This window comes from Poecilia reticulata, linkage group LG19 (assembly GCF_000633615.1).
Source record: "Poecilia reticulata strain Guanapo linkage group LG19, Guppy_female_1.0+MT, whole genome shotgun sequence".
Lineage (NCBI taxonomy): Eukaryota > Metazoa > Chordata > Actinopteri > Cyprinodontiformes > Poeciliidae > Poecilia > Poecilia reticulata.
Window position 1 is genome coordinate 23775180 of NC_024349.1, and position 22341 is coordinate 23797520.

Sequence of the window (22341 nt, forward strand, 5' to 3'; positions counted from 1 at the left end):
TCACTACAGCTCAGAAATGTATTTATTTATTTATTTTTGGCTCTCCTGTGTTGAATCGGTTGTCTGAGATTAGAATTATTTAAGTAGACTTGCATGAACTAAAACAGTTGTCTGCCTCTTTATTTTCATAAAAGAGACTAGAAAATTAGCTAAGCGGTGAACCCAAAAACATATCTAACTGCTCTGGTCACTTCAAAATATCCTTCAAGGACATTTAAATCTAGTCAAAATTACCTCCTTACTCATTCATTAGCTTTCTTGGAACCATATGTGTGAGGTTTTTTTTTTACATTGATCTTGAGATGTTAAGAGTCTAATCTGAATTTCTTGTCAATATTCGTCAATTATACATAACTATTTTTTTCAAATTCTGATATTCAAACAAATTTGAAATGATCCATGTTTAATCAATAATTCTTTATTTCTTTAAAACCAGATTTATTTACAACTGAGTCTCTCATAACTGTGGACATGTATTTTTATAGAATAACAATAGGATGCTTAAAACCTTCAGTATGAGAACAGCTTATTCTGAACAGCTTACGTATTGGTGTTTCCATTACCAATGTATGCTAGACTTTGTCAATATTCTTCTATTGTCGAAAAAACACAATTTTGCAAGTGTGGTGTTTTCATTAGATCACAAATGCAAATGAAATCACACTTGAATAAGTTTGTTCACATGTTAAGTCATTAAAAAACATGTCACGACATCATCCTCCAACTACTTCCTGGTGTCTTTTTCTTCTTGGTTTGCGCCAGTGGCAACATCATGTGATGTTGGTCATGTGACGTATGTGATGCGGAAAAAAAGTGTTTCTATAGCAAATTTGCAGAATAAACCAATTTTGATATGGCTCGAAAAACCACCTCAGCATCAAAACTTTTTATTGAATAACAAGAGTTTTTTTCGAAATTGCCATGTTTCCATTATGCAAATTTAGTTTTTATATGGTAATTATATGAACAAGGGAGATGCAGGTATTGGCACTTTTGGGTTTTCTCTCTGGTGCTAAGAATGAGGTAGGAATAAAATGTTACCTGGACTCCATGCCTCCGTTTATGGGGAGTGACTTAAACCACATATTTTGTGAAGCTTCCTTCTGATTGGCCAGTTTGCACCTGGTGATGACTCTTTCCCTCAAAGCTTTTGATTCAGAACTTAGACTGATGGCCCTGTTTAGATGAGTAAAATAGCTTGGTTTGCATCTTACAGTATGAAAATCTAATTCCTGTGTAGAGGGCCTCCATGATTTTTAATTTTGATTTCATGGAATGTGTCCTTTCTCTTGGTGCTTTGCCTACATTTAAATGGTGTTGGTCTGGGTTCTGATGCTATTCTTAAACAAGATTCATTATGGGCCCCAAATACAGGATGTCCAAGTGTTTGCGCAATCATGTCCCCTTCCCACTTCTGATAAGCCGGTGTCACTGACTTCAACTGTTTACAAATCTAACAGTATGTGCAATAAAAACTGAAACAGAAACATTGGTGAAGGGCCACCCTTTGGAAATGACTCCAAGAAAACAGTGGAAAATCCTACAGGTCATAGAAGAACATCCAAAGTACCTCCAGGAAACGAATCATAGTCAAACATGGGGTGGTGTAATTTTATTTTAATGTTGTTTACATTACCTTTTTTTGTAAAAGTCGTGACATGAGAAGCAGGAAATGAGATTGAAGACTCATTACAAATTTAGGGGAATTTTGAAGCAAAACTGTATAATTGTATTGGTATAATCGATTAGAGACAAGCATCCATCATCTATGTATAGCATAACTTATTCAAATACATGAAAGCAGTTATTTACAGGCTACTGATAAAGTTTATATTACTATTAAACACATTTCTATTTACCAGTTAATGTACAAATTGAGCCATTATGATGCCTAAAAATCAGTTATTCAGTATTTACCCTTTCACTTTATTATTGCTACTATAAGCTTTTACTGGAAGTTGGTAAAAAAAACAACAAAAAAAAACAGGATTCTTGTCAGATATTAAATACAACCTCAGATTAAACCCTACAAATGAGAACATATTCATACCTTTGGAAACTTTTCACATTTTGACACATCAAAGCCACAAACTTTAATGTATTTTGAGATTTTTATGTTATAGACCACCATAAACTACCTATTTAGTAAACTGAGTCCACCTGTATGAGATTTAATTTCAGTGTAAATCCATTTCTGTTTCTGGCCTCAGTGGTTTGTTAGAGAACAAACAGGATCCTGAACAGGGAGGAAGTTTAGGTTCAAAATTTAAAGGTTAGGTTCCAGATTAAATTAATTATGAACAATGTGACCACTGTTCAATGTAGATATACAATGTTCTACCTAAATCTATGGTTCATGTGTGGGGCAAAAACGTTACACAGAATAATGAAAAAATATCATCTGCTCAGTGAAACATGGCATAATCATCCTCTGGGGAGGCTTTTTAGTCAACAGGGATGAGGACAATATTGTTATACACAATTGACAAGTCTGAGATACTTAATGCAAAAAGTGTCTGTCTTTTGGTTTCCTGCAACTTGGTGTCATTTCAAATGCTATAAAATAATTACTTACCAATAATAATTCTTTATTTGAATTTAACAAAAAGGTAATGGCAAATGAAATCCAATGCTGAAAGTGCAATCCCTTAATTAAAGGAGTGTTGAAGACATTACAGTGGAAACCCATCTGTTTGTGGTTCAGTATTTGTGGATTTTTTTGTAGAGAAGATCAAAAAATATTCAAAAGAAAATGCAGCTTCAGAGGCTGATAAAGCTGCATGTCAGCTATTTCAATGCTACTTTACATGCTATTGTGTTGATAGAGAATACCTTAACATTCCTCTTAATGTAAGCACAAGTCAACAGCTGCTTAACCTTTAACCTTTCTGGCATAAACTGTGTTTAAAACACAACAGAAATCACCTCTTCCACCTGCTTTATCCCGACTCTTTTCCCACTACCTGCAACCGCACTCCGCCACCTTCATTTCCTCATAAAGGTATCTGATAGTGATGCGCCCGTTCTCCTTGTACATGACCGTTATGGGGTCCAGTTTTATGGGCACGCAGCAAGCCATGTTGGCCTTCTTGGGGTCCCTGAGGTTCAGCAGCGTCTGGATGATGGCGTGCCTCGACGGGGTGGACTCGTCCGTCAGCGGGTAGGAACACACCCCTCTGCACTCGAAGGCGTCGTACTCCGGGGGCGCCACGATCCAGCTGTTCCAGCCGATGTCTTTGAAGCTGACCCTGAGCGAGGTTCTGCGGCAGTACTCCCCGTCCGCCTTCCGTTTTGTTCGCCGCGGGCGCCGAACGCGGGGGGTCTCGCGCGGCGCTCGATGGCCTCTGTCCCAGTCGGCCCCCGTGTGAAGGAAAGGGTCTTCCTCATGGAGGGCCATCTCTCTGAGCTCTTTCTGTCTCTCCCTCCTCCTGCTGTTAAAGTCATCTGAGAAGATTATTAAAGCAGCTGCGGAATCGTCTCCGACAGACGCGCTCATGTTCAGACAGCCCGCTCCCTCCTCTGCTCTGTCGCAGGCCTCCCTGTCCACCGCTACGTCGAGTGCTGTGGCGCCACGGCCCGACCCAGTCCCGCTTCGAATGGCTGCCGTCACATCAAACGTGGCCCACGTGCTCTGCGAGGCCGACACGTCTTCGCTGTCCAGCGGACGTGAAGACGAGGTGGAGTTGTCGCCGTCAGCTTCGTAGACGTTGACTGCGGCTTTGAAACTCTGCGACGTTCCATTTGACCAGGTGTCTGGGAAGAAGAAGAGCTGCAGCTCAGCGGTGATGATCTGTTCGTGGCTCGGGATGCTGACGTTGAACTGCAGCCGGAACCTTGACTTTGGGCCGATTGTCATGACATCTATTAAAGATACAAAATAAATAAATAAATAAATAAAAAGTTTGTTTATTTATTTAGTCTGTAGAAAAAAAATACTAAATCACATTGTGCATTTATTTTATTTACCAAACACATTTATTTACGTATTTAGATTTTTATAAAGAAACGCATATAATAAAATGAACAAACGAATCCCTTTTTAAATAGATAAAAAAATTAATAAGCAAGACCATCTGAAAATATTTATTCATTTGTAGGTTAAGCATGAAAATAAACAAGCAAGTCAATAAATATGTCAATTTTTTGTTGACATTTTTTTCTCAATAATTTTATGTTGAATTTTTATTTTTATTTTAATTACTAAATGAGTAAATTAAGAAGGAAATGGGTGCCAAAGTATGAAATCAAATAAACTCAAGTAAATATTTAAATATATATTTTTGCTTGTTTACAGAATTCCTAAGACAGCCATATACTTCTTTAATTTTTTACATTTCTAAATAACCATTTTTCAATAAGTATTTCAGAAATACTTATTTATTTGTATTATAAACAAGTAAATAAATAAATATTCATTCAATTTGTATTTATTTTGTACTCTCTGTATCTGACTTTTTTTTTTTAAATCAAAGTTTATATCAATTGAGATTTGGTTCTAAAACATTTCTTGAACTTGAAATAAAAACAAAAGAAAAAAACACTCCCAGCTCAGTCCCACACTCCAGTATAACAGCTTCTCAGTTTGCAGCTTCCGTTGCCCTTTCACCTCCACTTATCCTTTTTTAACCTTACTTTGCAATTTACTTTCATTAATTTAACAAACTCCTTCCATGCCAGTATTTTCTCAGAGCAAATAATATTCTCCTAACTGCGTCTAGCAACAAAAAAAACAACCAACAACAATGGGGACAATTAGCCACATCTCCATTTTTCTGGTCTTGTTTGCATCAGAGATGCAGGACACGTCATCACTGTCGGTACCTTGGACGGCGAAGCTTCGTATGACATCAAACTGAGGGACCGCCGACCTGTTTGAGGAGTACTTGTTGTACAGCTCCACCATGAACTGAGAAGGTGAGATCTTGCGATCCTCCTGTGGCACGTCTGAAAGGTTGAGTTGCCTCAGGAAACCTTCCTTCATGCTTTCCAAAAAGTCCTCCATTTGTGCCTCCTTGTCTTCTTCCTCCAACACATCCTCCGAAAGCTCCAAGTGGAGCCTCTCCAGATCTTCGCTTTGGGAGTTGTTACTGAGAGGCTTGCAGGTGCAGGAGGCGATGGAGACCACCAGAGTCACGCACGTCTGGAGCAGGAAGGTCCCGGATATCTTCATTTTGATAAAAGAGTTTTAGCAGGCGACAACTTTAGCTTCTGAAGTGAGAGTTTGCGGTTGGAAAGTTTGAAAACGGCGTTCCCCAGCACAAGAATGACGGTCCTGTTATCCTCTCCCATGCTCCAAGAGTAAACAGAGGGACTGGCGTCAACCGAAAAAAAGTAGCTCGGCCTGCTTATCACCATCATTGATGCCTTTTTAAAGCTCCGTTATCTTCTGGAGGCTGTCTGCTAATGAAGACACTGTAAACACTCCACAGTGATAATGAGGGAAGCACTGGAAAATGTGAGGTTTTTGACAAGCGGACATTTCCACAAAGTGCCTTTTTCCCAGCTTCATATTCACATCAACCAGAGAGAAATAGCTGGAGGAACATGGCACCTCGTAACAAGTTCCAACTTCTTCTTCTGAAAAGTGTGTTGAAACACAGCAGACGGATCAGGGATTAAGATGAGAAGATTAAAACAGTTTAGGTTATAAACTGGTATCTTGAGCCTTGAGACCAGAGTCTAAAAATGAAAATAGTACGACAGAAGCACAAACTAACTAATCAACACGGCTTTCCAGCTAGACTGACACTGAATATAATAATGGAAACGCACCAATTTTGCTTTTCAGTAAAATGTGCTGGTTTTATGATCAGGTGGGTTTTTTTGGTGTGTGGAGGCCCATATCGTAATTGGTTAATTTAGCAAAACTGCTATGGAAACACTTTTTTCCACGTCACACGAGACACATGATTAACAACCAGACGACAGGAAGTAATTGGAGGATCAAGTTGTTTTTTAATGACTTATTGCATGAATTAACTTAATTGCATTTCTTATTTACTCAGCGTAACTGCAAAATATATATATATTTTTTACGTTAGCGTTATATTGACAGTTTTTGCACGCGTATTTAATGAAAACGCTGCTGTAGAACACATTCGTTTTAACATCTGATAGTAGAAGAAATGTATGCTACAGATAAAAACCTCGTAAAAGATGGCCGCCCAGATCTGAGAACTCATTTCAGAGAAGAAACCAAAAGGCTCATTATAATTCATCAGAGCAGAAACATGAGAAAATGGGCAAAACTTTATGGCGCAAGAGTACACTGTTGATTCTACACCTTTGATCCCAATATACCTACATGTACTATTCAGATTGAATTATTTAAATGATTTATTTATTCTGATCAGATGAGACTATGACAAAACCTTTTGGCCTACATTTGTTTGACAGGCAAAACTAACTTTACCTCGCTTTGAAAACAACAACCTCAATGTTATCAGCAGTTATGGACTGTTGCACTATCAGCACATCGGATGGGTTTATCAATAGATGGAGGTTTTTGTGAAGGATGCCCTCCCCTCTGAGAGTTAAAGTCTTTTACTCTCGTCACTTAGTACTTGGTTCACGCTGAGCTTTTTAAAAATGCTCCCAATGGGGCCTTTTCAAGATTTTTGTAATTTTCCCTCTATGGAGTTATTCATTCGTGAAAGGAGACAACAAAATGCACTGGCACAAGTACAGCAATTACTGCAGGCATGGAGGGAAATTAAAGTGAAAAAAAAAAACAATATGAGAAATGTGGGTGGTGTCGTATGTCAACACCTCAGTGAAGTTGGCCCCCTACCTTCTTCAAATCAGACAAAATGGGTGTCAATCAACTCGACTACGTTTGTGCAGCAGGCATTTTTGTTTGTGCTGCTTTGGCTTTGAAGATATTAATGAAAGTTTAAAGGTCAAAAGGTCAGCTAGTCCCCAACCTTACTTTCACTAAATCAAAATTACTTTTAATCTTTCATTAATATCTTCAAAGCCAAAGCAGCACAAACAAAAAATGTTGCTGCACAAAACCAGCAGACGTGTGACACCAATTTTGTCTGATTTGAAGAAGGCGGGGGACCAACTTGACTGCGGTTTCACTGCAACAAGATTTGATTGTCTCCAATAATTATGTATTAGAAGGAGATTGTTATTGCAGTGAATATGTTTAAGTAAATTATCCTACAGATATTCAGATGTTTTTTTGAATTTTAAAACAGAACCTTGTTTTATGTTTTTAATCTAAAATGATTTACAGATAATTTCCATTTAGAATTCAGGCTGTTACATTTCATTAAAAATATTTTGTCTTTAGATTATTGTTCTTGTTTTTGCATTTGGATGCAAAAGAACCACACAAGATTATATTCACTCAACTCAGCATGCAGGGTCCTTAAAGCTAAATGTGAGTTTGACTTAGTTTTGATTACTTAGTTAATAATTACTTGACCAACTAGAGTGTTCATAGACATTTCAGTTTAATTCTGGGATACTAGAGAAGATCCTTCAATATATTAAATATTGACAATAATGGTAAAAGAAGACAGTTATGTATTGGGAAAAGAAGCGATACAGCAAAACACTGAATTTCACACCTTTGATTCCAATACTAATGAACTATTCAGAGTGGAAACACAGCAAAAGCAATATGCACATTGAAAACATTGCATGAATTGATGTTTCACAAAACCCAATTAATTTTCCAACCTGCACAAGCTGTGTGTTTTTTTGTGTCTATTATATAAAAACAAACAGTAGTGTGACTGGAGCTCCATGCTTTCTCTCAATGAATGGGTTTCAAGCTGGGGACATTGTGTGGTTTGGGTTTATGATTTGTTTTTTTAAAATATAGTTTTAACGGATCTAAATTAACAAAAATATTAATATTTTCAAAAATCCCTAAAAAATATAGATAGGAATAAACTGAATACGCTTTGTTTCCAGATTCACACTGTAGTTTCAAACAGATTTGTTCAAATGAAAAACACAATCACAATCCTCACTTAATTCATAATAGTGTATTTAAAAAAAAAAGATATTAGAATTATTAGCTTTACAGTCATCAATTTTATATAACGTCAACAGTTACCATTGACTGTATATACAAGTCAACCTTTTCTTCCATAAACTTACCATATAATCTGTTCGAGTATACATGTTACTGTAATACAATTTAATTACATTTTATAGTCACATACTTGTGAATACACACATTGGACATTTTAGTTATTGTTTAAAATCCATTATTATTTTACACATCAGTACCTGTACAAGTTTGTTTATGGGCTACATTTGAAAGGAAATCCGGAACAACCGCACCAAGTTTTTCATTCCTCAGTTCATCGGCTTGCACAGCAGAGGGCAGCATCACACCGTTTTTCACCCTAGGACTCAGACGCTACAACTGCACAAACATTAACATGCTTGAACAGTCAATGGAAGACCATCCTTTATATGAAAAACACAGAAACAATGCTATTGGAGCTGGTTTTAAAGAGATTATGATGCATTATTCATGATAAAACAGCACCACACCACAGAAATGACAACAGATGGTTAACTTGACACAAGTTGAGCATTCTGCAGCTTCAGTTTCTGATGCTCTCCGTAAGGTTGCAGCTTGTCAGCTTGACTAAAAGTTGAGTTCTTAAAATGAAAGATGAAGCCAAGAGAGGAAAGCTGCTGAAACCCGGCTCGTCTTCAACCACACACAAATGGCTAACAGCGGAGTTTCCTGCACAGGGTCGTTCCTGAAGAGTCTGAGGTGACCCTACAAAAACCAGGTCCACTTGAGTTAAGGCCTAAAGTTTGAGCTAAGACAAAATCACTTTATATATTTTGCCCAAAAAAAGAACCCTCATCAACATCCAGGAAGCCAACAAAAAAGATTTGAACATGTTTTTTTTAGGGAACTGCCTCAGCCTTTCTTTAAGGAATGTATAGAAATAAATGAAAACAGAATAAGTGATAAACATTAGCTTTAAAAACTGTTAATAGAGCAGCATGCTTTAAGGCAACGTTCAGTCAGGTCAGAAAACAAACAAGAACAATTATGATAAAAAAAGGCCATTTCTCAGTTCTTCCCTCTGACGTGGTTTCCTGCACATTCAGCGTCAACAGTACAGACTTTCTCTCTGTTTTTCAATCATCACACTTCTTGGAGGATTGGGTGGTCCTATCGACAGCCGCACGTATCCACGGACATTCCAGGGTAGACCTTCAGAACCATGTTTCTATCCGGGTCCAGGAAGAGGACACTTAGGGAATTCATCTTGTCTGGAACGCAACATGGTTCCGGGATCCCTGGGACGATCCCTACGGCTCGGACGATACTCTGGATGGTGGCATGATTAGAGGGATGTGCCAACTAAAGGAATCAAGTGTAGAAAAAAGGAGCAATTAGCACTTAACTGAACAACACAGAATTCCCAAAATAAGCATCTAAAATACACGATCACAGCCGGGGGCAAATCAAGGATCTATCTTCTTCCTCAGTTCAGTAACAGGTCAACTCTTAGACTCAACTGGCATCACAAGAAATTCTTAAGTCTTAAATGCTTCCTGTAGATATAATCATTGCCACCCTACCACCCAACAGATAATTGCTAAAATAAACCTCTAGAGAGACTTTATCTTAAAGTTCCCATGACTTACTTTAGGTATGGGGAATCCACATGTCCCGGCACAGTAGTAGGCATCAAAAGACTTTGGTGCCAACACCCATTCACTCCAGCCAATATCAGCGAAGTCCACTCTGAGGTAGCGTCTGGAGCAAACCCTGGGCTCGCTCCACTGTCTCCTTCTCGCCTTTTTCATTGTCCGTTCATCAAAATTTAAAACCTGAGGCTTGCTCATGGCCTCACTGCCCACCTGGCCATGCTTTCTCCCATTTTTGACTTCAGCTTTTGCTTTAGCTGGGAAGTACGTGTTTTGCCAGAGTTCATGGTTTTTCAAGGTGCTGAAATGAACCTCTGGAATGTCATTGGTTTCAATCTGGAGCTGTAGCTCTCTCCGGATCCTTGAAGCCGAAGTGGAGGCAGATGCGTCGTCCCCGACAGGAAAAGGCCCATACCTCTGAAGTGACAAGGCAACACTGTTTGGCTCATCTATAGCTTGATCGTCAGCATATACCAGGATGTACGGCAGGTTGGCCGCAGACAGCTGCTCATGGCTGAGCGGACCTCTCTGTTGAATCCTTGCTGCCTCAAATCCCACATCAACCTCCACAGTGATCACAAGCTCATTGACATCCCTGGCCTGTCTCACCACTGTGGTCACATCTCTGGTTTGCCAAGAGCCTTTCTTTAGAGACATAAGACTAATGTTTCCAAGAGGTATTGCAAAACCCGAATTTGAAGAAGATCCATAGAAGAGGAGCTGCGAGGAGGGCAAATGACGGACTCCGATGGCTAGGTGGCGAGGCTTTCTCAAATGCCATGGCCTCTGATGGTGACGGGGCCGCTTGTTAAGGAAGTGGAAAGAGGCAGAAAGGATGATCTCTGAGTTTTGAATTGAGGACAGATTGAACTGGAACAACTCTTTGCTGGGCAAAACTCCTGAAAGAAATGAAAAGGCAAATCAGCAGGGTGGCAAGAAAATTCTCATCAACTTGAAAATCACATGTGACAGCTAGTGTTGGATTGATTACTGGTGTCAAAGTATAAAAGGTAATGCTTTCAAAATTACTACATTTTTCTATAGCACCATTCATATGGTTTAAATACTTCTTAACGACCTGCTAGAAAAAGTCCCAGACTGACAGCTGTATCGAATTAGAGTAAGAGCAAGGGATCGATTCATTAAAGCACTGCTATTCTCCCACCTGTTACTTAGCACTGCCACCCAGCTAGCTAAAAAGACTAATCGACTTTTCCCTTAGAAAAAGATATTTGGGACTCTGGAGAAATTCCACCCCCCCAAAAAAACTCAGAGTCACAGTGCATAAACTGAAGGAGCATCCTCCACTCCTCTGAAATCAAGACTAAGAACACACTTGATTATAGCTGCTTTTCAACCATAATAAATACAACATTGACCAACATATTTCCTGTGTGCTGATGATTTTAATGATGGCACTTGACAAGATTCAATGTCTGTAAGTGGTATTCACAATTGTTGAATGTATTTTGTGTTTTTATGTTTTTGTGACGTAAAGCACTTTGAACTACCTTGTTGCTGAAATGTGCTATACAAATAAACTTAATTGAGTGATACAGGCTACATTTGATTATTTAAGCAGCAGCAGGAATAATTGTTACTGTTTAAAAATCTGATAAATATATATATTTTTTGTTTTTATGTTATTGCTGTAATTGTAATAGCTGTATTTTTACTTAAAGCTTATCACACGGTGAGAATCTAACACAGACCCAAAGCTCACGACAGCTGATGCTGCTCTTTCTTAGCTGCTTTTTTCATTTGAGACAAAGAAACACAATCAAAAATATCTTTTCACCTCAAACGGATATTCTCTTAAACAGATGCGAAACCTAAAATGAGCATTTCCTGGAACCTGTTATCTGTTTTATCTCGTCCTTTGTCATCTCTTCTGACAGGTTTGCGGTAAATGAGAAACAGTAACCAGAGAAAAAACCCCACTCACCACAACATGTTTCTCAACACATCTGAGCAGAGCAGCATGGAAAATATTAAGCGCTGCACGGTTAAGTGCTTGCCTTATGCATGACCAAAAACCTCATCCCTGATAGCTATACTCTTGAAGTTCAGCCTCGTCTCCCGCACTTCCACCACAGTCTGAAAGACAAACATTGGACCAGTCCAGTAGGTCTCTCGCAGGCATATGGAAGTGCTTATTTGAGAAAAAGTTATTCCTGAGGCTCTACTTTTTTTTTTTTGTTGCTGTGCAGCCGGTGTCTGGCTGTGATAATAGGCGCTTGTCTAACACCTCGGCTGCTACATCTACTGAGGAGGTAACAGCATTTGACTCTTTAAGTCGCTCTGTTCAGTAAATCATGACGCAGTCGGAGCACTGAGGTGAAGACATGTAGCCCGAAGGGAGGCTGGCTACTGCTGTGAGATGGACGGTACATCAACACTCAGTGTTCACGGCCATAAAATACAACAAAGAAAAACCCCCAAAAACAACTAACTTTCCATAAAGCATTTTGATTGCACCTTTAAAGTCCAACTTGACCCTTTAGTTTGATACTTTTATCCTTTTAAAGCGACTACAAAGTGAATGCAATTGTGCTTAACGCACCTTTTAATTTAAAAACTAAAACCCCAGATGAACTTCATTCTCAATCTATACTATTTAAAGCATAGTATAGAATAGATGCTTGAAAATATATATTTCACTTATTTCTGGAATCTTTTTAGTGTGTATATAAATGATTTGCAGCTATTTTTCCCTGGGGGTGATAAATGGTCAGATTCACGTTTTGTCATTAAACTTCTTGATGAAATTTTATACCACAAACACAAAGTATAGAGCAAAAATTGTGAAGTGGAAGGAAAATAGTGCTTGGTTTTAAAATAGTTTTTACAAATAAAAAACTGAATAGTGTGAATTTTTATTCACACCAACACTTTCTGGAGCTTTGAGATGACACGTGTTGTGAATTGGTGCTGGATAAACTAAACTAAATCGGTGCAAATACAGCTGCAAGTCCTCCAGGACTGCGCCTCTACCTGCTTTGCACATCAGGAGACTGAAACTAAGTCAGACTTAGTTTCAGTATCTGTAAACAGAAATTTTAAAATTTTGCCACAGATTCTTACTTGGATGTAAATCTAGGCTTTGACTAGGTCGTTGCAACACATACATTTAGCCTAAACCCTTTTGCTGTACCTCTGGTTGTATGTTTAGGGTCGCTGCCCTGTTGAAAGGTGAACCTACAGCCCAGTCTCAAGTGTTTTGAAGCATCCACAATATTTTCATGTATTCAGCTCTATCCGACGACCCCACAGTGTGCTGCCACAGGTGATGTCAGGTCAGGATTTACATCTAGGCCAAAAATATCAAACCATGTGGGATTTCTATAGAGACCAGGTTTGCTTATAGCACCAGTCGTAGTTGTCCAGATCTCTGCAGCTCCTCTAAAATTACCATATGCATCTAGTCTGCTTTTTTTTTTTTTTTTTGATTGATGCCTGGTCAGTCAGTTCAATACTAACTGCGCTATTTTCCATTTTTTCAGATAATACATTGAAAGGAGTTAGTTTGCACTACCTGCCACTTTTGCCTGTTTTCCCAGTCTAAATATTTTTTTAAATGCATTTTTAGTTACCAAGACTTCATAATCCATCGTAGTTGTTGTTGTTTCTATTGTTTTATTTATTTACTTATCTGGATATTTTAAATGTTTTCCAGATCCGCTGTCATATTATATTTGTTGAAAATGGTCTCAAAATGACAATATTACATTTTCTCACAATAATTTCTGGGACAGTTTTTATAGTCCAGTAAAATGCGTTCCTGCGGCAGGCCTGTCTGTGAGATGTTCAGCGCTTGGAATATTATTTGCATTAATCTGCTTCAGATTTCTCCCTGATGTGTCTGCTGTGTTTGGTCTTCATGATGCTGGTTTTGCTCTAACGCTGCCTCTACAGCCATCACAGAGCCAATGGATGGAGAAATAACACACACACTGACTCTATTTACTAACTTCTGGAAACAGTTTGCTGCATTCAATTTAGGAGCATCAGAATAACGGAGGTTGGCAACTAATGTACACTAGGTTTTTATTAGTAAATAAAATGTGAACAATCATTTTCCTATTCATAATGGTGTGTTGTGTCATTTTTGTGTTTTTTCTATATTTTAAAACCTCATAAAATACGTTAGTTTTCGTCTGTAAGGTGAGACAGGTTGAAAGGGAGTGAATACTTAAGAAAGCTCTGTAAACAGTTCATATTGACATCTTCAGTGCTTTAAAGACACAAATGTTGTTTCGCAAAATCCAAATAATCCAATTCTCAAAATGAACAGAAATAGGTTGGACCAGGAGTTCACCGACAGAAATGAATGCGTGAATCAGTGACTCACTCGGGACAGCTTTGAAGCTCCTCACGGTGTTTCCCGCCGCCTGGCTCCGCGGCTCCTCGCTGTACCTCTCGTACAGCTTGAACATGTTGCCGGACACCGCGTCCCGGCTCGCTCTCTCCCGAGCAGAGACGCGCTCATCCACCTCCGGCCGCGCGCCGGCAACTTGGCGCGCGAGGTGAGCCCCGCCGGGCGCGAGGATCACCAACAAACTCCAGATGTGAAAAAGCCAAGTCGCCATAAGTGACGATCTGAGGGATGAATGCAGTTACAGTAAGTAGAGTGAAACACGGAGCCGCGTGTTTTCAGTCAGACGTCCAGCCGGTTTTACAGATAATGAAGCCCTCCGCGGCTGTCTCTGCTGTGGGAGGAGAGCCTGGCCCCGGAACCGTCCCGGCCCGGCCCGGCCCGGCCCAGGCGCGTGCATGAAGCGATGCTGCTGGATGACAGGCGGTGACGTCTGAGCGAACAGCCAACAAGAACCAGGCAGCCCATTAGGTAAACTGCTGCTCTTAGGGACTGGATGCGAAGTTTAGAGCTCCCAGTGGGCTCCTGTCATTAGCTGCTTTTCATGCAATGTGCTAATTGAAATTACGACAATTATTTAGCTTAATGGAAACACGCCAATTTTGAAAAACCCTACATTTTTCGATAGAGTGAAGGTGGTTTTTCCACCACATTGAAAGAAATGTATTTAGCAAAACAGCAACGGAAACACTTTTTTCCGCATTACACAAGTCACGTGATCAACAACCGGATGTTACTACTGGCGAAAACAACAATGAAGATAAGTGCTAGCTAGCCATGGCAGATTTCTGAATATATTTTATGTAACATTTACATAAATTGCCATGATTTTTCATACTGCGTGAAAAGGCTTATTCACGTGTAACTCCAGTTTCAGTTCTTATGTAATGGATGAACCACTACTGCCAAATTGTGTTTTTTCAACATTAGCAAAATAGCGACAAAAATTTGCACAGATTTGTAATGGCAACACATATTGACCACTTTGGTTGGCCATAATTATTGTTCATCTTCACTTAATATTCATTACTATTTGACACTTATTTTTGAAATGTGATACAATATTTAGGAAAGTGTTAGGTTGGTAAAACCTTGTGCTATTTACTTTGTGCAGAAGGTCTGGACTCATGGCTACTGAGAAACGATAGCTTACACAGTAACAGGTTTTCTGCTGCTGCATCATTTAATTCCATTACCGAAGCTTAATATATAAAAGAATTACAGGTTACATATTCATGAAAGCCAAATAGTTTTTATAGCTTTAAAGGGAAACTTTTCTCTCTATTGTGATTGAAGTCTCTCATTGGTTAACTGAGATGAATTAGACTTTTTTTTTCTCCTTAAAAGAGAGAAAGTTAACAAACAAGCCAAAACTAACTGGAGAAACGTCTCTGTCCTGTCAGTTTCCACACAGATATTTTACACTACATCAATTTTAATTTTTCCTAAAAGTTTACAACTGAGTATTGGATTTCATCATGACAACATTGACTCCATGTAATTTTACACTTTCCACGAGCTAGCCACAGTTTATGTAACTTCTAAGAGTTGTAAAAACATGAGATCTTTGCATGTAGTTTCATTGCTGGTTCCAGACTTCAGAATCAGTCCAGTTTATGAGCAGAGCTTCAGCTGGAGGCGAAAAGACATTGGACGCAACATGACAACGTGTCTCTTACTGTATTCCTCAAAAAGAGGAATTTGTTTAAAGTGCTCTATTTGTCAGGAAACAAATAGAGCACTATTTGTTTCCTGACAAATAGTGCTCTATTGTTTCTGAACTTTCCTTCTCGTATAGATTTAGCTTGCTGAAACAATCAGTGTAAATGTTTTGAGTACACTTTTTCAGTGGGTGGGATATACCTTTTACTTTTTAAGTTGATGGAGGAACTTTTGATTTGCAAACGTATCAATTTTTGTGGCAATCTAGGGCGTAAATGAGGGAAGATACAACGGCTAATATGATCTGAGGGTTTCAAAATGGTACAGCCATTAGCCAACTGTCTCTATGGGAAAGGTAAGAGAATATTCTGTTCAAGAAAAGATGTGAGCTAGCATGCTAGCGCGGACATGGTAGCAAGACAATAGCCTCATCCTTAAGCAGTTGAAAATTACTAACAAATATTAAAACCCAACTTTATCTTGCCAACTCATGAAGCTCTAATGCTAGCTTTGAGAAAACTGCAGCAATTTCTTTTCATGTGAGCTCATGCTACTGTAAATTACAAAAAGAGTTTAAAGTTTAAAGTTTTTAAGTTTTTACACATCGTTACTGTGGATATTAATAAATATTGTTAAGAAAATCTTTAGCCTTTCTTTAAATTTTGCAGCTGAAAAGCAACGGGTTGACTTGCGGTTTCTGATGCAGCACAACGGTTTTCCTGTGACAGACGTGGCAGCATGTTACTGCCACCACAGGTCAGACGGCCATTAAAATACCTCCTACTGCTCCGGAGCGGGCCGGGGGCAGAGGAGGTGGGGGGATCACAAGGCGCTCTTTGACACCACTGTGTCTCACATCAGAGATAAAGGACTGAGCTGAGACCGGGGTCCCCCCAATCCCTATTTGGTAAAAAGAACGACTTGTCATGCCGTTTCAGCAAAAAGAGCGCGATAGCATCAGTCTCCTCCCAAGGAGTAATCAGAAGCTGTTATCACTCAGCGTGGAGTTGTCTAATTGATTTTAATGGGACAGGAAAAACAAATGTTGTTCTTGTGAGTTTCCTTTTGATGCCTGTTTCCCTCCTCTCCCTCTTTGTGGTCTACAAGAAAATCGACAAGGAGTCAGGGAGGCTTTGTTGTGCCAAAAATAACTATCAATCAGGTTGTTTTTTTCCTGCTTAGCAGAAAACAACAAAAGGCATTAATCATTAGATCAACCACTTTAAACACAAACCAAAGTCCTGTGGTCATGTGAGCAAAGAGTCCTTCCTGCTGGAAGCTAATCTGACAGTAGGGCGAGGCTGGATTACCAATCAGCCCCCCAGGATTTGGTGCTTTGAACATCGCTTGATGTTATTAAGGTGCCGAGAAACTTCTGACAGAGGAGGTCAACGAAGATGAATGCAGGGGGGACAAAGTGCAGAGCTCTGATATCGGAGAGCGTGCTTCACATCCAGCCTGTGGTTTTCTCTAATCACGTCCCGATCTTGACTCTTAACCTGGCAGCTTTGCTGGAGCTAAACGAGTCCAAATGGACAAAAACGTCTCAGTCCACCTCTGGCAGAAGAAGTCAAATCTCACACGGAACACGTTGTGTTCCTGTTTTACAGTGTAAACCACTTCAACAAATCCCTGAACACAACTACGAACGTAAAAACACAACAACATATTCAAAAACACGATATTTAGCAAAGCACAATTACAAATTAGAGGGCCTGTGCTATGTGTTTCCAGCCACATAGTACCATTTTATAGCAAAATCAAGTAACTATGTTACCTTAATTTGTTAACAAAAATTGCTTTATTTGAAATATGTCTTAAAAAAGATTGACCTTGTAATTTAACACCTTTAAATTGGGTCTCCGTCTCTTTAAAACTCCTGCTCTTTCTGAAGCTCCTCCATCAGGACGTCATCACAACATGGCTCCTCTATTAACCCAGCGTTTCACTGAGAAGTAGCTCCTATAATGAACTCTGCTGATGTGCAGTTCCACCAGGGGCTTGCTAATTTCTGGTAGCTAGTCTGCAGGAGTTAAGTGGGGGAATTATGGGGCAATGCTGCTCTGTGAGGCAGAAGTTTGGAAACAGTTCTGAGGAGGAGCTTTATCTCATGGGCGGAGCTACGTCCATCCAAGCGTTTTGCACAGCTGAACGGTTTCTCAGTAAAATCTATTTTACATAATACTGTCACTTTAAGAAAACACAACATTAACAAAACAGAAGATGTAGGTCCCAGTGGGACATGTGAGACATCACTGATTGGATGACACCGTTTTTCACTTTAGAACCAGAAACCATTCTGGCATTCACTCTCTCATTGTTTAGACAGGCAAGAAGACAGTCACTGCTCTACATGTTGGAGTATTTGTGAGACCCTCTCTACCCAACCCCTCCCTGTACCCCACCAAACTCTGTAAGACCCCTCCAGGTTTCGCCTGGCGTAGTGGTTGTAAAGTAAGCGACAGCTATTTAGAAAACATTTAAAGTGCATTTAGATGGACGTGGCTGATCATTTCTAGGATTGAAGATTGTTACATCCAGTGAGCATAAATTTGAAATGATCATAAAGCCGCCTCATTACCGGGAATTTGCTTCCAGAGATCAGAAGACCGTGTCCAGACTGCCTGTCCCACACCTCGTCTCTTCAGCTCATTTATCCGTGAATATCTGTGCATTATTATCGAACACCTGCAGACCCGCGGTTCCATAATGATGCTAGTTTTTTATTTTTTATACGCAGACATATTTTACTAATCAGCAATGTTGCTGCAGGACATCCTAGGGTTTTGCAAACAACACCACAAGAAAAGTGCAAACATTTTCATATTTCTAATTCAATTTTATGATAAACCAACACAAAGATATACATGATTATAAAGTGGAAGGAAAATTATGTATGGTTCTCCTTTCCTTTTTGTTTGTTTTTAAAGAAATATATAAAAATTGTAACTTGCACTTCATTCCACTGTGGTTACTGAACTACTCCAGGTTGTTTTAATCATTTCTCAGATTTATTTATTTATTTTTTAATCATCAAAACTGTTTTGCAGAACAAATAAAGCAGATCCCCCGGCATGAATCCAGTATGTCTGAAGCTGTAGAGTGTGTTACTTCTTGCTAGGTTAAATAAGACTTGCAATCGTCGTCTAAACTGAATCATGCTTAAAAAATTAAGCATAATTTTAGTTTTTTGATCTCTGAAACAATCACAGTAACTGTTTGGTTTTTATTGATCGCCCACTGACAAAGAAAGAAAGAAAGAACACATCAGGCCAATAATTATGCTACACTCCTGTCCTCAGTAACACATCCACACTAATTTATCATTTTACACTTGGATGACATCATCGATGAGTCACCTCTCTGCTACCTCCTCAGCTGCAGGGAGAAATTAAAATGTAGCTTCCCCAAAAATGTTCTTATTCATAGAATATTTGCCCGGGGTCTTCATGGGGACAGGGGAGCAGGAGAGAAGAGCCGACCGTGTTTCTTTTGGCATCAAACCCCATCCTTCACCCCCCAACCCCACACCCCTGCTTTCCCTCTTTTGACTTGTTTTCATACTTCTGGCTTCAGCTGAATGACCATTCATGCTCACTGATGCTGGATGTGGGTGTGTGTATTCGAGTGTGCAACTGCCTCAGGCTTCTTCCCATTCTCTACTGCCAAGGTCTTGCTTTCGCGATCTCTCTCTCTCTCACTGACACACACACACACACACACACACACACACACACACACACACACACATGCACACGCACACACACACACACACACACACACACTCTCAAGCAAATACAATATGAAACTTAGCCTAGATTTTGGATGTTATATCTGTGCCACTTTAGCTTAAAATGGCACATTCCATGTTTTCCAGCAACATAGTATCATTTCATAGCACAATCAATTAACCATTTTATAAAAACGCTACACGTATCAAACATGACTTAAAAACAATTTGACTTCATAATTTAGCACCTTAATATTGGGCCTCTGTCTCTTTAAAAAAACTCCTGCTTTTTTAAAACTCCGCCTTCAGGAAGTCGTCACTACATGGCTCCTCTATTAACCGTTTAACAACGTTTTTTCCAGAGTTTCACTGAGAAATAGCACATGTGCAGTTCCATCAGGTGTTTGCTAATTGCTACTGGCTAGTCTGAAGGAGCTGAGTTGGAGACTGGAAGGGAAGGGGCTCTGTGAGGCGGAAGCTCGGAAGCTTGGAAACTGCATCCCTCCCCTGCCACTCTCCCACTCAGCTCCTTCAGACTAGCCAGTAGCAATTAGCAAACACCTGGTGGAAATGTGCATCAGAAGAGCTCATTATAGGAGCTGCTTCTCAGTGCAACGCCAGTAAAAATGTTGTGAATTGGTTACTAGAGGAGCCATGTTGTGAAGAGCAGGACTTAATTAAAGAGACAGACGCTCAATTTCAAAGTTGTAAAATTACAAAGTCAAGTCCTATTTCATATATGCAGCATTTTTATAGCAACCGAAGATAACTCAGTTACTTGGTTGTGCTATAAAATTATACTTAGTGGCTGAAAATACATAATACTGCCCCTTTAGAGACAACTAGCTGATGGAGAAGTCCTCAAACAAAGCATATTTCTCTGACTGCCCTCACAGGTTCTTGGACACACGGTTGATTTTTTTTCTTTTTTTTTCCCTACATCTTGGTGGCACACTACAGCATTACCCTCTGCCAAAGAAGTGTCAGAGCCACACATGACAACCTGCTCATTTATCATCCAACTGCAGACAACGAGGCCGATGACTAACCCACCGCAACGAGTTGTTCTCCGGTTTGCGTTGGCCGTTCTCTTGAGATCCAACTGGCATGTGTGGAGCAGATCCCCAGCAGCCCGCACACAGCAGCCCCCCACACTCCATGAGGCCGACAGCAGATAGGGCCAGCAATCGGCGTGATGGATTTTAGTCGTGACGCGCCTTTCCTCAAGCGAACCAATTAGGGAAACACTTTTGTTGAGTTGAGTTTCCGCTCTCTGACAAAGTGAAGTTCTTGTAGAGTCTGACGCCGTCTGATACTGAGGCTGTTGTTCACCTGAACCAAGAAGATGGACATAAGGTGAAGGTATCCGGGATAAACAGGTGCAAAACTAGGAACTTGCAACAGGAATCTGGAGAGTATCAGTCTCACTACATTTATGACTCAAGTCTTTTTAGTGCAGCACAAACCTTAGAGTCACTGTGATCTTATTGTCAGGCTGAAAATGTGTCTGAATGTCTCCCATGTCAACAAAGTTTATTAGTAAATGATGATCAGGAAAGAGTATGAAATCATGAGGTAGTACGCATGCTAATATGTGAAGGCAACATAGAAGCCTTCGTTTCCCTAAAACACAACAGTGTTTCTGGACTCTGGAACAAGTCAAAGAACAAACGAGATCCGAACTGGAGAGGATTATGTGGAGTTCAAGAGCAGCGGTCCATTAGCCTTTTGCACTTACAAGCTCCCACATTAGTGCAGTCACATTCTCTGAATAGGTACAGCAAATGTTGATGTTTCAGAGGAAATGTATACACTTTCGTTGGGCTGGACTTTGTATTGTAAAGAAAAGCTCCCTCTTAACGTAGAAAGACCCCCGTGTTGTTTATTTCTGTGATGAGTTTGGGAAAAGTGAGCGCTGCCTTCGTTCCGCCATACATCACTTCAAGTACCAACCTACAGGAAGAGGCCATTTTCCCATCAGCTGTCTGTCAGTGAGCCTGTTCCTTTCCACATTAATGGACCAAACAGACTGACGACTGGCACCAGCCCCTCCTCCCCCTCTTTACTTTATTAATCTTTCTTTGTAAGCTGTTTTTTTTTTTTCTTCCCCCCTCTCGCTCTCATCTTTCGGCGTTTCAGCTCGGTTGTCCGTGAGTCGCTTGTCATGTCACAGTGATGCACTCTGGACCCCGCTGGGGTCGCCTGCGGTGTGATTTAGCCTCCGGTTGCTTTTCGTGCGGAGTGATACTCGGTATGTCAGCGCCTCTGTCAGTTGCGCGGGAGTCGGACACAGTGAGTTATGCGGGGAAGCTCAGAACTTTTTATTCTCTTTTCATGCGAGAGAAAGGAATTAAGTCGGCGCATTACTGACTGCGGTTTTTCTGGCCAGGCACGTTGTTTTCTTTGGCCGCCGCACTTAAAGTCTGTTGAAACAGGCCCTTTTTCTCATGCCTATAAATGGACTTCTTTCATAAATCCATGAGGGGATGCTTGCTCTTTTGAAAGGGGTTTAGGAAGATCCTTCACCCTACACAGTCACAGATTTGTGGTCCACGTTCACACACTCCATCATGTTAGCGCTAATACGTTATGGCGGGCTCACTGCGTATGAATTGTCATGGTCTTTAAGAAAATGACCCGGCGAACAACTGGAGTGGCGATGAAAAGGGTTAGTGAACTGTTTCCTGTCTCTGAAATCAGGAGGAAGGCGGCAGCAGGCGCAGAGAGGAGAGATAAGACGGAATTATGGAGACTAGAGGAGTGATGGAAGGAAACACAAGGCAACGCTATATGTTGTAGCAGAGAAAGCATGCTACATCTGCAGTACCAGTCACAGATAGATGGAATGAATTTAGTTTTTTGTTTCTGTGTCGGGATTAACAGTTTCTTTTTCTTTTTTTTGCATGTTTGTCGCACTTCAGTGTTTCAGTGCATC

At 40.1% G+C, this 22341-nt stretch overlaps 2 protein-coding genes across 3 annotated transcripts; both read right to left on the reverse strand.

The window, feature by feature from the left end:
- Positions 1 to 876: 876 nt before the first annotated feature.
- On the reverse strand, positions 877 to 5263 carry gdf2 (growth differentiation factor 2). Its single transcript, XM_008437923.2, has 2 exons — positions 4822 to 5263; positions 877 to 3861 (listed from the first exon to the last, which is right to left on the reverse strand). The coding sequence occupies exons 1-2, from the start codon at positions 5168 to 5170 to the stop codon at positions 2960 to 2962; spliced, it is 1251 nt and encodes a 416-aa protein (XP_008436145.1). The 5' UTR covers positions 5171 to 5263; the 3' UTR covers positions 877 to 2959.
- A 2176-nt stretch (positions 5264 to 7439) lies between these two features.
- Positions 7440 to 16426, reverse strand: gdf10b (growth differentiation factor 10b). Of its 2 annotated transcripts, XM_017310645.1 has the most exons (4): positions 16369 to 16426; positions 13991 to 14238; positions 9637 to 10538; positions 7440 to 9349 (listed from the first exon to the last, which is right to left on the reverse strand). In XM_017310645.1, the coding sequence occupies exons 2-4, from the start codon at positions 14226 to 14228 to the stop codon at positions 9158 to 9160; spliced, it is 1332 nt and encodes a 443-aa protein (XP_017166134.1). In that variant the 5' UTR covers positions 14229 to 14238; positions 16369 to 16426; the 3' UTR covers positions 7440 to 9157. The 2 variants fall into 2 exon arrangements, with proteins under 2 accessions (XP_017166134.1, XP_008436146.1); XM_008437924.2 differs by lacking the exon at positions 16369 to 16426 and having other exon boundaries at positions 13991 to 14399.
- Between the last annotated feature and the right edge of the window lie 5915 nt (positions 16427 to 22341).